Genomic DNA, 17,038 nt, shown 5'->3' on the forward strand with positions numbered 1-17,038 from the left:
TGCTCTGTTTCCCAACCCTGGCCATACTGAAACTCTTCACTTGGTGGCCCAGAACTGACAATTACCAGCATCTACCTTGCACAGCAACCTGCACTTGTGCTGCCAACAGCCACACTCACTCTGGTACAGAAGCAGTACAGTCATGCTGGCATGGCAGGAGCCCAAGGTAAGAAGCCCTGACAGAAGGCCAGGCCTTAATGCATTTCCACACTGTGAGGCCATACGAGCTTGATGGTGCCCACCTGGGCCTCTCCATACTGTGGTCCACGCTCCAGGGAGCATCCAGAGGGTCCCTTGGGAACCTATTCTGGTCTGCAGATTTGAAAGCAGAAAACTGGCTGGAGGATGACAGAAAACTTCAATGTCTTTATGCCTTTAATGTCTGCTGCGGGATGTGCTGGAAAAGCCTTCATACCAAGCATGGGGGAAACACATCACACAAGGAATGCTGAAGAAATTGAGATGGGTGGGAGCCAATGATGCTGAAGTACTTTACACTGGTGGTTTTCTTTGCAAATCCTTTAATCCCTGGCCTCCCAGCTGGCCAGGAGAGAGGAGGACATTTCACTGTTGGGCATAGCTGGGCTTAGTGGCTCATTCAGTGCCTCTGGTCTCCCTATCAATCCCTGAAGGGGAGCGGAATTGCAGAAGGACCATGCCAGACTTCCCCAAGCCTCCTTGAGCAGAGCTGCCTCCTTGTCACGGTCCCAGGCAGGAGCAGCAGGACATGGCCACAGCATTCGATTTATTCCAGAAAGTCTGGGATCCCTGCACACATGTCCTGAGAGCTCAAGGTAAGACAGACCCACCGCACACTTGGTCAGGGAACTCTGAATCCAAATATTTAAGTGAGAGGCAGGGTGCTCTGATGTGGAAGTGCAGCCTTCATCCAGCTGCCCAGCTCAAGTCTCAGGCTGATTTTGCCACTAACACAGTAAATCTCAGTTCTGAGCTTGCTCTGCAAGACTGCTCAGTGGCACTGCCTGGTAAATATATAGTCATAATCTTCCCTTCAGTTGAAATAAAAGTATGTGTGAACACACTGACAGAGCTCAAGCATGAGCACAGATGTGTAGGCATACTGGGAAAGAAAACCCTACACATTTGTAGCCTTTGGCTCATTTCTGAAGAGCTGAGGTATATAAAGAGAGCATTTAAAAAATCAGATATGCAAACATGAACATAGATCTAGCAACCAGGAAACAAAGAAGATACACAAACACATCCCTTTGTCCCCAAATGAAAACTGTGGGTTCAATAAAAAAAAAAAAAAAAAATAAAAAAAAAAAAAAATAATCACCACAGACAGTCCCTGGTAGCCTCTGCTTGTCCTGCAAAGACTAGGATAAGCAACTGTGTTTTTATAACTGTGTTTTTGTAACATTCAATAGATAGACTGCTGCCAAACCTCATTTGGACTGAATACATTTCCTAACAGATCTGAAAGAAAATAAAATTGAAACAGAGTCATGCTGTATCCAAATACGAAGTAGGAAACGTTACTCCAGAAAATGCTCATGACTACAGACAACTCCTTTTGTCACTCAAATGTCAATATTTTCATTGTTCACCTACAATCACACCCTACCTTGAATTAGAATCAGCCAATGCATGGATTAGACCTAGGAAAGAACAACAGATTGCCAGGAGGGAATAACAACACAACACACAGACAATTTCTGTCCCATCCATCAAGCAAAGAAGGAAATATGATGGGGTATGTCTTTTGCAAAAATATTGGGTTTTTTCCCCCCTCTGACAAACTTCAACATTTATCCAAAAATTAAAATGCCTTTTTTTTTTTTTCTTCTTCTTGTCTCTTCTGACAATCATATCTCAGACAGAAAAATAACTTCCTCAAAACTTGCAGAGATATTTGTGAGCCTTCTCCTTCAGGCAGTAAGGGGGTTAAACACAAGTCAAGTCAACTGCCAGGACAACAGCTATCTTGCAGGGATGCCACACTGGAAACTAAAGAAAACATTGTCTCATACTCATGTTCCTGCATGGAAGAAGCCAAGCAAAAGAGATAAAGCCCTAGATTTACCTTGGGAATCTTCCTTCTCCTCTTGCCATTCTGAGGGTCTCCCAAGGAGAAGAAGGTGTCATCTGGACTGCTGGGGGTGGAGGGAGGGCTGATTTTGGATGGTGACCCAGTCCCATCACGGCTCAGTTTCCGTATGTCTGGCAGTTTGAAACTCCGCCGCTCTGAGTTTTGTCGGAAAAAAATGGGCTTGGAAAGTAACTGGAAATGGAGGAAAAGGCATGAATGTACACAGGACCTCGTCTGCCTTTGCTTCACTGCTAACGTTGTCATGGCGGTAAATCCAGCGGGGCAGCCACAGCACTCAGCTGGCAAAATAGTCCTGAGAACACTCACGGATTTCTGCACACGCAAGGAACTCACCCAGCCGCTGGGCTAGACCAGGACTATCTTGACCAGCAATTTAACCATGCCATATTCATTCCAGACCAGAACACAATCTCAGGGGTTGGCCAAGAAGCCTTGCTCCAGTGTGAAAAAAAAAAATATCTCCTAGGACTTGTGTAATCCACAGGCTGGGACTGTAAACAGGACAAGACTAACCAACCAGCCAACCACAAGCATTTGGGATCAGGAGCAGCTAGCCAGGAAGAACAGAGAAGCAGTGAGACCAGACAAAAAACACTGTCAGTATGGCTGTCTTTGACAGTAGCCAGAATTAAATATTTCAGAGGAGGGTACGAGAAATGCCATGATAGACAATTACGGAGACTGGTTTCCTCCTAAGCTCATTGGCAAGTTCAGTGGGAGCACAACAGTAGACATTTAAGTACCAGAGTAAAGTTCTTAAAAGTCCCTGACCAAAAACAGCATCAGAGAAGCAGAAAGCTCAGTTCCAGATAAAGAAGGGGAAACCACTTCTCACCAGAAAGATGCTCAATAAAGAACTCTTTTTATCTTCTCCTACAGAATTTCCCAGCAGTTATGACAAGGTTAAGTTGCACCTTTTCTGTGCACTGTATCTGCTGCGCTCCCAGGGGATGTATCTACGTGGCACTAAGCGATGTGGGGGAGAGGTATTCCAAGCTAATTCTGAACAAGGCACAGCAGCACCATAGCTGAGGCAGCATAATGATCTGCATCCATCAACAGGCACACTCAGCAGAGTTATTAGCCAGACCAATTCATTCATTCAGGTTAGCTCAGGTGTCTCTGGATGGTTTGGCAGAAGACGCTCAACTCGCAAAAATGCTTACCACCCACAGAGAAGTCACACGTTAAAATGAGGCTGGGAAAAGCCTTTGCACTGAAGAATCTCATCCTGCACTAGCAATACAAGATGAAAGTCTGTCCACACCCATCCCCATCAGTCTCTAGCCTGGCCAGGCTCTCCAGTGTGATTCACACTGCAGTTGCAAACCCATCAGTTGCCAAGAGAGCTGCAGCTTTTCTTTTCTGACTGATGCAGATCATGGCTTTTAGATGTCAAATCACTGCAGTGTAACATAATTACTCCTGTTCAGCTCTTTACTAAGTGTCTCCTGCTGGGAACCATATCTATGGTGAAAGGCATTCCTGTGTAACACTGCAGCCCCCTCTTGATAGCACAGGTGGGAAATCAGGGTGCACAGGTGATTGCAAAGCTCTCTGAGGGAAATCAGCTTCATCCTCACACTCACGTATAGACCCTTGCTGCTCTAGACCTAACTAGCAACAAGGAGAATGGATTAAGAACCACAGAATAATTTTCACTTTTAAGTGTTGAATTATACAAAGAAACCTCAGTTGCTGATTAAGCTGGTTGGAAAAGAGCAACGCGGCAAGAAATGCTGCACATCAAACTTCTGAAAACATTGGGTAACAGCTCTAATAATAGCTGCAACTTGGAGAGCATGGGAAAACCCTTTGGTCAGGAAAATGATGTTTAGATCTCTGCTATCCACTCTTAACGCAGTTGTTGTGAAGATGACTTCTGCTGCCATATTGCCCCTGCTGTTCCAGGCTTGGACTATCTAAACAGACAACAGGAACCAACCAAAACAGCTTGGGAGGCTGAGAGCAAGGCTGGCCTTTGTAAGCCCTGAGCAAAAGATGCAGACCAATGTTTTTTACCTCTTCGTTCAGTTTCACTGCCAAGGAAGAAAATGGCACCATGCTGTGAGCTGTGCTGCTGGTGGGGACATCCTTTTAGTATCAGCCCCCTAACCAGGGGACTGGCATTGCATTAGTTACCAGCAACCAGTCTCACCAAGGAGAGAGCAGAAGAGTCACCCTAAGGGAGGGGGTTGTAGAGGCATCTTGGCATCAGCATGGGCAGACTGTGTACTGCCCACTGACACTGAGACAAGATGACTGCAGGGCTTGATTACCCAAGCACTTAAATGCCCTCTTTGAGGGCAGGAAGGGTTTTCTTGCACTAGATTAACAAAAGGTCTTCCCCCCTACCAGGGGAAGGTAGCTCTGGTGTGAAAAACGGTGAAAGCCAACAAACCATTTGTATAAGGGAATGCTGTTTTTTACTTTGATAAAGGGCAATAAATACCCTCTCATCAAACTGTGCTCTGATCAGTGGTAAAAGACAAAAAAGAAAAAAACTTCAACATGATGAAGGTCAAATCGGCAAAATTCCACTTTTTCCACACAGAACCTGGATTTCACCCAAAAACTTTCTGGAGCCAGAGACGTGGCCACTCAGATCAAAGTACCTTAGTGGGAGTCCCAGGTACAGAAGAGGTGGGAGATGCTGGGAAAGCCAGGACACATTTCTTCCCCAAACAGCGGCTGTTGGTCTCAATGTCTTCATAAGGGTTTTCCTTCGATGGTGGATCTGCAGCAAAAAGCCACAAGCAAAAGATTGTAAGTGCAGAAAATCCTTGAGGTTGGCCATAAAAATCTGTTTGGGCATCTGCTGGCCTTCTCCCACCTCCCACATCAGACATAAAGACCTGTTCTTAAGCATTCCTGCAATTGCTTAATTGTCTCCATAGCCCTAGAAGTCCAGCTGCTTGCTGGACAGTGTCCAAACCCTGACACTGACATATGCAGCCATAGGAACATATCACAGATACTACAGATGGAAAAGACGCAGCGAGTCCTCAAGTTCATTTCCCTGCCTTCAGAGGAGCTGTGAGGTTCTCATGCATATCAGTCCATAATTATATTTCCTTCTTTCCAGTCTTCTGCTTAGAATTGTCTCCAGATGAAACTGTGAGCTAAAGGCTAGCATAAAGGTCCCCTCTTCTCTGTTTAAACCCCACATTTAGGGGGACCTCTGGTCATCATTTAATTGAGGGTGAAGCGGCGCACAGCTCTTGGGCTGACTCTGCATAAAGATTTAATCCACTCTCTGAACATGGATGTCTGTCACAGAACACAGGTTTTCAAACACATCTACCAATCATGGATGCCTCGATCTCACATGGCCCACTTTAGAAGGAGGAAAGGATTCACCTCACCTAACCTAGGCCATTCAAAGTCAGGATGCTGTCTCCCTGGAGGGGGCGGGGAGGGGGGAGGGACACCTCTAAAGTAACATTCAGCTCATTCTTACCTAGGATCTGCTCAAAAACACAAGGCTTGAATGACCACACAGGTGTCCATTTCTTTCCATTTATCCTAGACATGAGGCACACAACTAATCTGAGTTTTAAACACCCAAAATTACATATAATGAAATTCTTAGATTCCACTCCTCAGCAGTGCTGGGAAATGCAAGTACAAGCATGTTCAAAAAGAACACACAACTCTGAAAAAGCAGGTTGTGACACCTCTATCTGAGCATCTAAGAAACCAATGACAAAGGCTTAGCCCAAGCATCTGCATGGGCAGGCAATTTGTTATGAGATTTCTCTCTTCATTGCCATCATTTCTTGCCATTCCAGTGGACAGCTGGGACTCCAAGCAACTGCCTTTCTCTTATTGTAACGTAATGCTTGGCTGAGAGCAAAGACTGGAGGTCATTGATGCTGCAGGCCTCTGGAGCAGGGACCAGTAACAGCTGTAGGATCTAACTGGCATGCTCCCACCTGCCTCCTCTGCTGGGGCAGGAGTGCAGTTGAAGTCTTCAGACAAGGACAGAAACACAAATCTTTTCCAGCGCTGTCTTCTATCTGTGGCTTGGTGATACCCAGCACTACAGTGGTGGATCTGAATTCACCAAGGAAGAGAAAGTAAGCATGTGTGACACCAGCAAAGCAAGTCTGCATGAACATTTTCTCAGCAAACATGCTCCTGTCCCTGAAAGTGGCTCCACTTTCTAATTGCAATGGCACACTTCAGTACTGAAAATATACTTCAGCTGTCATGTAACTGCGTAGATTGGAGAAAAAAGAACAAGCTTGGGTTCTGCTGCCTATCCCATCCTCAAACTGCTCGTCAGCATGTTCAATTAGCCTCAGTCTGGAAGAACAAACACCATTTCTTTCTTTTTGACAAATAAACCTTGTCATCCATCTGCCCATTACAATCTCCAATATTCCAAGTAAGCAATGGCTAATGGGTAAAAAGATGGTGCATGAAGGGACTCTGTGTGATTTGCTGGGAAAAGGAATGGTTCTCCCACCAATAGCTGAACCCTCCCCTAAGTCATGCATGTGAATATGCAGCGTACGTGTGGGCTTGCATGCCCTGATGGACACACATGATTGTCTGTGGGTCAGCACTAGTATCCTGTGGCTGAAGTCTTGGTTCCCCCTCTGTTGGTGTGGTTTCCACATGTTGTTTGTTTTGTGGACTACACTCGCCTGTGGTCTTGTGAAAAACAAAACTGTAGCTTTTTTTTTTTTTTCCTCCAGTTATCCATGTCCACCCCTCCTTTTCCCAAGCTTCCATTGTAACACCACCAGGACTGCAGGAACCAATTAAAGATCACTGACTCCAGGCAAAGCCTAAACATGCAGCAAGAAAACAAAAACCAAACATGGCCCATTAGCTGACCATTACCCATAACTTTGTTTTCTTCTAATCTTTGCAACTAAAAGCTGGAGGGGAGAGGAATTTCAGCCTGGTATTTGAGTTCCTTGCAAGCTTGGGACACAGGGGTGTGCTTGTGTTTGAATGGATGGATTTGCCTATACAGCCACTCTGTAATGCTATCCATGTTATTCCAGCTGACGAGGTGACCCTTACTCAGTGGTTTCTGAGACCTCCCACCACGCCCCAACACAAAAAAACACCAGCAGCTGCTCAGGCAGTCTCTGTTCCTTTGGCCCCCCAACTAAAGAGAAGAAAAAAGCAAACATGAGCCCCCTAGCTCCACAAACGAGGCTGACGGCTTCAAAAATGTCAGAAAGGACAGATTAGCATCATCTTGTCTGCCATCAGTCCCAAAGGAACACAATTCCTTTGAGAGATCTTTCTTATCAAGTATGATCCATTTTTATTCATATCAAAATAATAATGCCTGACCTGCTCCTCAGAAAGCACATCTCGTCCCATGCCGAACAACACAGACCACCTTTGTAGGGTTACAGCTGCATGGTGAGAGCTGATGCAGCTATTCTTTTCCTATCCTGCTAAACTCAGCCAAGAGCTTTACCAGCCTACAGCTACTAAAACTTCTAAAGGCTTTTTCAAGAGGGATGTTTCTATTCTGTGTTCCATAAAAGGCCATCTAACTCAAAATATTTAAAAACACTATATAAATTGAGAGTGTTACAGGAAATAATCTTTAAAATGGCATTGATCTGCCCTCAAAGTTAGAGAATGAAATAAAACTCGATTTCAAAGATTGTGGGACATAGTTTCTTAATTTCAATGGTACCTGGAGCCATACACAATCCTATTTCTGAACTGCAGAATTGACTTCAAGGCTACGTTTTCAGGCTGTTTGCATCATCTCAGTGGTGACAAGCTCACCACAATGGACAGACCAGAGCTGTGAGAATTAGTCCACAGGACAAAAGGAAGACAGAGGAGAGATGCCAGCAAAAAACCAAAAAAGCTAGTTCCCACGTGCCTCAGGTTCATCTTTGAAGCTGATGAGTTTTGAATTATTCCATCCCTTTTTCTTATTACTTGCCAATAATGTGTGTAAAATGTGTCTTGGTTTGCATCTGGATAATAAACATACTTTATTCAGCACCTCTGGTGAGTGCCTGTTGACCACAAGTCTTCTCAGTTACTCAAGCATTAGCAGTCAAATCCCTTCCCCGTCCAAAGCTCCTACCCAGTATGTCCTGTCCAAAGCTCCTACCCAGGATGTCTTCATAGACGTTCTCCTCAGATAAAGTGCGTGTGAGGGCCAGCTTGGTCTGCGCGTACCAATCCACCCGGCCGTTCTCAGACGATGACTGCAGCAAGTCTTCAAACTCATACGACTTCCTGCACCATTGATAGGAGGGGAGAAGGAGCAAAGAGGAGAGTGATACAGTTAACCAGCATTTACAACCAAATCACAGCTAATTCACTTCTCCAACATGCCACACAGCTGGCAAAATGAAATAGGGAGAAAAGAATGTTTCACAGCCTCATCCCATATAGAGCATGAAAAAGTAACACTGAAATTGGTTATTTTTATCAGCCACAGAAATAAAGGCATTTCAGGGATGCTGTAGATAATCTGGGTTGTCACGGCAATAGCACACGGTGAAGGTGCAAGTGTTAAGTGGCACAGCCTGCAACATGGCACAGAACCTTGGGCCATGAGAGGTCCCATTCACAGCACAGATCCCGCTCTTGGCCAGAATAGGGCAGCCCCCAAATCAGCTCTCTGAGCAGTAGAGGAAAGCAATACTTGCATGCAGGATGGCAGAAAGGGTAAAAACAATTAAGTGTCCTCCACTAACAAACCTGGAAAGTTTCAATTTCCTTCCCGTGCCCAAGCCAGGAATTTTTAGGTGACAGTTTATGCAGGCAGCATTAGAAACAGCTGTGCATTTTATGCTCCCCACCCCAAAAATGTGTGACAATTATATGGGAGGGGAGAAAAGGCAAGAAAACACTCCAGAAGAATATATACACATCAGATTGAGTTAGAGGAATATGTTTACTATGAACAGTGAAAATGCTGTGGTACAGTCTAGAGATTATCATTCCAGACCCCGTTCCAGACCAGCTGTAGTCATTTTGTAATTTAACAGATTTTCTGCTAACAAAACAAAACCCTAAACTCCTCAGTCTTGGGCTTGAAGGTTAAGCCATGTAATGCAGTGACCTTAAAGCCAAAATCTGCCATGACTTATCCCTTCACAGTTACCCTGTGAAGTTGTGCTGGCCACTCATATGCCCTAAGAGATGACCAAGTGCTGGTTATGGCCAGCAAGGCTCTCTGGGGAACGTGAGTGACCAGGGAAGATCTGTCTCTCCCAGAGAGATATGGGAAGGCAAGACTCCACAATGAAGACCAACACCTTTGTGAAACACAGCCTGAATACCTGTGGTCGGCGTTGTTCTTGTGCTTCCCGCTCCAGAGCCTCCTGCTGACAGCTGACGGGGGAGGAGAGGAAGGGAGGGGAGGGGGAGGAATGGATGGCAGAGGAGGTAAGTTTCTTTTATTCCTAGCTGCTGGCACCCAGTCCTCTTCCCCCTCGTGTTTGAAAGTCCGTCGGGGCTTTGGCAGCGGGTTGATGAAGGGTTTCTTCTCCGGCACCCCTGGCTCCGTGTACACGTTCTCCACCATGCAGTCCTTGGATTTCACATGAGAAGTTCTTACCTCTTCTAGAGTCCCAAAAATTGGCTCACTGATTTCAGAGTCCAAGCCAAGAAGCCTTTTGTTGATCTCAGCCCCACATATGCTCTCATGGCCCTCGGGAGCTGTGTGTCCTTGTGCTGCCTTCTCCTGCAAGCACTGTGGGGAATAGTAAGTACCAGGCAACTGTGGCTGCAGCTCTGCTGAGCCGTCTTTCAAAGCCTGCTCTAGCTTCTTGACCTGACTAAGCACTGAAAGATTCTCCTTCTGGACCTCCCACTTCCCACCTTTCACCTCCTTACATTTTACAGGGCTGGACTCCACTTCCTCATCCTTCTGCGCTTCCCCCTTTCGCTCTGCTGCCTGCCCTGTGCCTTTCTGAGTTCCTGTTTTCCGCTCATTCTCTTTCCCTGCCCCTTTGCACTCCAGTTCCCAGTTCATAAGTCTCTTGGTCTCGACTTTCCGAGTCACCAGTGCTTCCCCACTTGTCTTCTCAGTTACACAGGGCACCTTGTGTTCCTCTCTAACTCCTTGCTCCTCCTCTCTGCGAGGAGCAGACTGCGTTTCCTTTTTCCCTTCCCATTCTGAAATTTTGTCCTTGATGCTGAAGGACTTATTCCTCAAGGCAATTTTTCCAGGTGACCGTATATTCTGAGTGCCTCCTATCTGTCTCCTGATGATTTTACTGTTTTCTTTAACGTTCAGATCCACAGACGGGTCACTGATGATCATTTTGGGACTAAGCATGTTCTGCTGAAAGCAGTCTAGCCTTGGATCCAACATCAAGTTCTCCAAGGCTCCCAGTGGATTCTTCCCCACAGAAGAAACTGGTTCAGCTTCAGGTGTTAAACCCAGGGTGACAAAGGCACCTTCAGAACATCTCTCATTCAAAAATCCACACAAAGGTCTTTCTAATTCCTTCACAGCTGCTGTATTGTTTTTATCTGCAAGCTTGATCCTACACACCAAAGACAAAAAGAGAAGAAACATTCACCACCATTGCTCACCCTTGGTTTAGTCCATCAGCTCTACAAGCTCTACTTGTAAAGCTGATAACAGCAAAGGATGCTCAAACCAAGCACTTGAGAGACAGGCTTATGGGGGAGGACACTCAGGGAAAGGTCCTTCTAGCCAGAATACAACAGTCTCCTCTTGTTACGACTAAGACGCAGTTTGAAGTGAAGTCTTTCTCTGTGGCAGAAGTAGGTGGCAGGTGAGAGAGGTATTTTTTGTACATCAGACATGCTGATATCAATGAGAGGTTCACCAGCGTTTGTGTCTGCATGTGTGTTTGTGTTCAGAAGTGCAGTACAGTTTTTGACATTGTCAGGGCATTAAGCAGGTCCACTGCAAATAAATGCAAAATGGATCATTTGCAAACAATAGCAAAATTGCCGCTGTTAAACAGAGGAGAAAACATATGATACAGCTTGCATTCCTCTAGTGCCTGCTCAGAGATTTCTCTCAGTCCATCCAAATATTCCCCAAATGCATATTAATACACAAAGACTGCACTTTTATTATTATATTTCTATGGCTGTATCGTCCCAGGCCACACGCGGGCTTGGGCTCCCATGCACCCTGGCACACTCTCGCACCCTAGAGCATGTGACATAGCACCCAGACACCAGATTCAACATTCTCAGAGCAAAGGATTAAAAATCTTCACTCTTTGAGTCCAAACTGCACCAAAAATCCCTAATATATTTAGTCTAGGGATTTCCAATTGTGTGATATCACAATATTGTGATATTTTATCAATATAGTAAAGTTCCAGCTGAACAGATAGTTATTCCAACACAAAACGTTTCTGAACCGAAGCACTTACCCATGTCTTTGGGGTTTGCCTGTGCTTGGGAAACAGCACCAGGACAACACAAGGTAGTTACTGGGATGCAAACCCATATCATTAGTCCCATTTAACCATGATCCCAACACTGAGACTCAACTTGGGAGGTTGCTCCATTAACTTAAATGTATCAAGTGTGCATCTTCCAGAACTTAGCGCTCTTGTAAGAGCATCCATATGGATACCCTGCGTGCTGCCAGGCCTTGAGCTTTGTCCTGGAGTTAAGCAACACTAGCAGCCATTGCAGACTCAGTTGTAGTGCAAATTGAGTCTGGGATGGGTTTCTGAGCAGAAATGGGACCAAAGCCAGATGCTGTCCTTCCCTAGCCTCACAGATATTTAACTCCTGGCTGTGTCAGTGACAAAATCATACTTTGGTTAAGAGCTGGCACTGTGAACACTGCGGCCTTTCCCAAGGAGCAGGGCATGGCAGTTCCATTGGTGGTTGACTGCACAGTGAAAACCAAAGTTGGACACTGGGAAAAACCTGCAATGGGTGGGGAGAGTAGGGCTTGTCTGAGGAGCCTGTGGAGTCTCCAGTGTTGAAGAATTCAAGTGCAGGCGGGGCAACCATTGACAGGGATATCATCAGCACAGTCTTACCTTGGGGCAGACCTCTTCTAGCACTATGAATCTAGGACATTATCAGTCTGACCGGATGCTAAAACGCACAACATCACAGTCCTGACATGGTAATGAAACCACCGGAGACCTGCAGGGGAGTGTTTTAAGGTGTGAAAAGAGAGGGACACTGCAGAGCAGAGAGAATGTTTCCTTCCTTTGGTTTTCTTTCGGTTGGGGATACCAAACACAAGCAAAGCACCTGGCACTGAAACATGGAAAGCTCTCACCTCTCAACAGACTTGCAGACACTGCTTTCAGACTTGCTGCTCACATCGGCCACCTTGCTAGCTGTCATCATGTCAGCACACAGCAGGGCAGCAGGTCACCTGCAGACAGACACAAGGAAGAGGCATTGCTCTGTGCTCAGCATCCTTCTCTCTTCCTTCTACACAAACACACATGCATATTTCTCCTTGAAATCCAAGAGAAGAGCAGAAGCAAGACATGACAGCTCTCTGAGCACAGCGTCAGTTTCCTTCTCTGCAAAATGGGAAGAGAGGTGATAGCATTACCCCTCAGAAGCCCAGGGAGGAGTTGACAGGTTTTGACGGCAAAAATGTTATTTGACTCCGCATCAACTGCTGTAACCTGACTTGAATAAGGAGCATGTTTTATGAAGGCTTTTATTGTTGCAAAAATCTCAGTGGACTTAGATTTTTTCCCTCACAGAAGACTAAAACAAAAACAATTTTAGAACAACCTGTGTTAAGGCCACATGACTGAACTGGTCCCTTGTGCATGCAATGCTCTCACAACATCCCCAGCTTGGGACAGAAAACATTTTAGGCTGAAGAGGCATTGCACTACAGCCACTGGTTTCCTTCTCTCTGGTGGGCCATGTTAGGCTGCTACTGATCTGATTTCAGAGGACAATTCCTCTTGGGGGTAAGATAAATCAGTCACAAAAGTGAGTCATTCTGTTTGTCTCATGATTTCTAGCATTCATGGAGTGACTGTCCCTCTCTTCTTCTGAGTACTTCTGCTACCTGGTCAATGCAACAGACTCCATCCTCTTTTTATTGCTCCACAATACTCCTGCTTGTTAAATAAAAAATAAAAGAATCGGTCTGTTACTCTGCAGCACCACCTCTCCTCACTTCTCAGGGTGGTCTGCCTGCTCTGCAGCATTTCAATGACAACAGGCTCACCATCTTGTAGGCAATACTTGCAAAATCTGAAGCCTCTCAAATCTGTCCACTTGGCTGGTCTGCCAGATGCTGCCCCACCATGCCTACCATTTGGCAACAAGACAGAGTGCCTTGGGAAATTCAGTAGGTTCTTGTAGTTAAAAAAATAAAACCCACCACACCAGAAACAGTAAAGAACAAAAGGATCTCTCATCTCCACTGTTCAAGTATTTTGGGCAGAGAGAGGAAAAAATAAAAAAAAAAAAAAAAAAATCAGTCTTGTTTGTTCGCAGTTTTCTCTCCCTCCCTTTATCCCACACTGGCAACGTTCCTGAGGCGAGGAGTGAACTTTGGGTCAACTCAATGTGTACACACTCAGGGCAGCTCATTGCTAACCATTAGCGGACTCTCTTTCCCCAGACAATAAACCCCCTTGGCTTCTCTTCCTCGTTAGTAACTGGAACAAACACCCACTTCACTTCTAGACACAGAGTAGCCTTGCAACACTGTCAAGAAAATTCACCAGCCCAAGGAACAAAATCTATTCATCCATCCGTTAACTGTTATGGATTGAGAATAATGAAAAACTAACGATCGCTCCCATCCCCGGCCAAAGAATGACTCACCCAGGCAGCCAAAGCAGATTCCTGCAAAGCTGCAACAGAGGCTGCTCTACACTTGGCTTACAACACCCTTAGAGCAGGGGTCTCTTCACTCATCACTCATTTAGTGCTTTGCACAGCAGGGTCAGTGGCTGGAGCTCCTCGGCACTGCCTTTAGCAGTAGGAAACGTGACAACAATGGGAGTCGGCATACACACAACCCCTGTGGCTCTGCTGCCACACCGAATGTTCGCTTGGGATGAGCTCCTCTGTCCTGATAAAATCACACAATTTCCCCATCAGGAAACTCCATATCTCAGCCTTTTCCAATAGCCCCCTAGAAAACACTGCCTTGAAAATGAACATCTGGGTATGAGCAAATGTGTGCTGGTGCTCAGCACGGTCATGTGCCTCTCCTGTGGGAGAGGCCAAAAAGAAGATAAAACAGAATAAGAGGTGCACTCATTTCTTCATCTATAGTGGATGGGACAGGCCCCATCGCCCTCGGTGAGCAGAAGCAAGGCACGAAGCAGTTGCTGAGTGCTGCAAAAGAGACTCCTGTGAAAGGAGCACCACTGCAATCAGCAGATCAGCATGACTTGGAGCCAAGACCAGAGGGACTTCTGTCCTCCCCAGCCACCACGCGTGGCAGAAGTAACCAAAGCAATGCACTCACAGTAGGCAGATTAAAGAGCGGGCCAGGAGCGTCCAAAGCAGCAACACATCAGATGCTGCAACGTGACAACAACCAGGTACCTACCAACACACCCATTGACAACACATGCCACTTAGGGGAGTAAAGTCATCCCTAGGAGATACACAGAGTTCTGTGCCTTCACAGCAGCAGGGTATATAGGGCGTCCTCAGCATCACCTAGGGGATTATTGTAGCACATTAGCTGGTCCTGCCCAAAATAGTAAACATTTTTGCAAACACACTGGAAGACATGAGGGAAAAAGAGAGTCACCTCTGGAATAAAATAGCAGAAAATAATAAAGTACCTCCCAATCAGCCCAACAGCCAGATAATTTGCTTGGGGCCAATCCCAAGCCCAAATGAACTTCAAAGGTGATGGGATCATCTCTTCTGTTAATAAGGTCACCAGAAACAACTTGCAGGCCTGACCCACAGGCATTGCGAATGCCTGACAAGAGAAAACTGGGATGGCAGTGATAGAAAATTGCCTCCAGTAGGAAAATAAAAGTTAGGTCTTCTCTACCGAGCTTTGGCTCCACAAGGCACCCAGAGTTAACACGACAGTTCACCGCAAAGGGCAGGGGGAACTCCCATTCCTCCTGTCTCCCCACATCTCTGCTACAATTGACCACACACTACCCTGATTGTGTGCTGGCTCAGGCTCTCTTTGGAGCACCTCTGTGACCTGCTACAGCTCGTTGAGAGTTTTAGACAAAGCAGCTCATGGAAGGGGTTCAACATGCACCTGATCTGGTACAAGGGAGGTGATGCGACTGTGTGGACAGGAGGGAAAGAGGGAGGGAAGTGGGGAGAGAGAGCACGAGAGACTCTGCATGTAGGGATGGCGAAGGGAGAACTGCCAGAGGCTTAGAAGTGTTATCCAAAATGCTCTGCTTTCCTGCCTCATGTGCGATTCTATCCCAGTCAAAACCAGGACACCAGGGCCCTACCAACTGCCTAGAAGAAACAAGCAGAGCTGAGTTCAGTTAGCAGGCAACCCAAGAAGGACATACATACATCAAGCTGGTACTTCTTGACCGGTCGTTGCTTTCTCTAAAAACCACACAAGAACTTTCTACTGGCAATGGGAGGCACAGCCCTGCGGCAACCTGAGCCCAGGGCCGCTGCTTCTGGCATGTACATCCTGGAGCAGCAAGGCTATAAAAGGGGAGAGAAGATGCCGAGGCCCATTTGGAGAGCCTCGCCACTGCAATTTATTCAGTAATCCCTGCCATTGTTTGGGGGAACAAAGCAGTCATCTGATATCGTTTCAAAATTAAACTGGGAAAGGAAGGACAGGGGAGGAGGTGGGAGGAAAGAGGGAGGGGAGGCAGCTCTCAAACCTGTTGGCCGGACCCTGGGAAGGATGTTAAGTCTCCCAGCAGAAGCCTCTCGTTGTATCTCCCACACACACCCGGCCTCACAATTCCCAGGGACATGTGATAGGGGCTTCCTGCTACCAAGCAAAGTGAGACCTACCCCGACCTCTCTCTTCCAAACAGAGTTCCTGCCTGCTTTGTGTTCGCAAAGAGGCGTTTGTTTACTGATCTACCATTGGCATGCAGGAAACAGCCTTGAAATGAGCTGTAATCATCTGTCTCCAGCAATAGCTGTTTGGCTTTCTTCTAATTTAAGTTTTCCTCCCGTCCCCCCTTCCCCAATGCCCTCTTCCCCACTTCCGATCAAAACGCTTTTGGAGTACGCACATCTGGTTCAGGGCACTAGATACTACGCGATGTTTCCAAAGCAACCAGTGCATAAAAAAGAGGCGCTGACAGTAGGCACGCTCCCACTCCCAAAGGACAAAGAAGTCTTCCAGAGGAATATGAGCTAAACTCTTTCAGGGAGAGCAAGAAACCAGCTTTGCCCGCTGTACTTGGTACAGCCACCAGACGACGACAAAAGCCAGAGGAGCACCAAATGCCTTGCAGTCTACATCACAAGAAACGTACACAGCCAGCGCGCGGGTTGCACACGTGGAGTCTTGCCTCCGATAAGGTCAGGCAGCAATGGCAGCCAGCCTCCCAGGCCTCCCTTCTTTGCTATTTTGTTTGTGGGGAATAAATCAAGCATACCTCAAAGGGTCTTGTGGTTTAGGGATGGGTATTATCATTGCCGCGTGCTGGAGGCCATGTCTCAAGATTTTCTTTGCTCTGTTTGCTCTGCACCTCGCACAAAAATCGGATACAAGTCCGTAACTGGATACTAGCCACACCACTGGTGCATATAAACAGTAAGGCTTCACAGCAGCAGGAGCGACCTGCAGCTGATCAAACTCTCCTCCACAAAGAGAAAACACACACTGCGTTTCTTCTCCTTGGTGCTCACAGAAACAGTCTCTCCAGTTACTTTCACAAGGAACCCTGAGCAGCCAGACAAAGCCTGCAAGTAATACCTCTCTGCTCCAGTGCTTTACAGAACAAAGGATGCAACATACAGACAGGAACAACGAGACAACAATATATAACATACATATATAAAGAACAGGAAGGATGCCAAGACGACAAAACACTAACAGGAAAATCATGA

General features: G+C 46.4%; 1 protein-coding gene across 3 annotated transcripts in view; it reads right to left on the bottom strand.

Annotated features, from left to right (window-relative positions):
- The window catches only part of DENND2A (DENN domain containing 2A), a 61,746-nt gene that overhangs the window by 24,281 nt on the left and 20,427 nt on the right, over positions 1–17,038 (bottom strand). For 2 of the 3 annotated variants that reach the window (XM_069807530.1, XM_069807531.1), the window contains exons 2-6: positions 12,312–12,410; positions 9,358–10,569; positions 8,151–8,305; positions 4,690–4,811; positions 2,048–2,245 (exon numbers count right to left, since the gene is read on the bottom strand). In XM_069807530.1, the coding sequence (XP_069663631.1) occupies positions 2,048–2,245; positions 4,690–4,811; positions 8,151–8,305; positions 9,358–10,569; positions 12,312–12,382 (1,758 nt within the window). In that variant the 5' untranslated portion in view covers positions 12,383–12,410. The remainder of the gene's footprint in view (positions 1–2,047; positions 2,246–4,689; positions 4,812–8,150; positions 8,306–9,357; positions 10,570–12,311; positions 12,411–17,038) is intronic. The other variant, XM_069807532.1, reaches the window with a different exon arrangement.

Source organism: Haliaeetus albicilla, chromosome 19 (genome assembly GCF_947461875.1).
Source record: "Haliaeetus albicilla chromosome 19, bHalAlb1.1, whole genome shotgun sequence".
Taxonomy (NCBI): Eukaryota; Metazoa; Chordata; class Aves; order Accipitriformes; family Accipitridae; genus Haliaeetus; species Haliaeetus albicilla.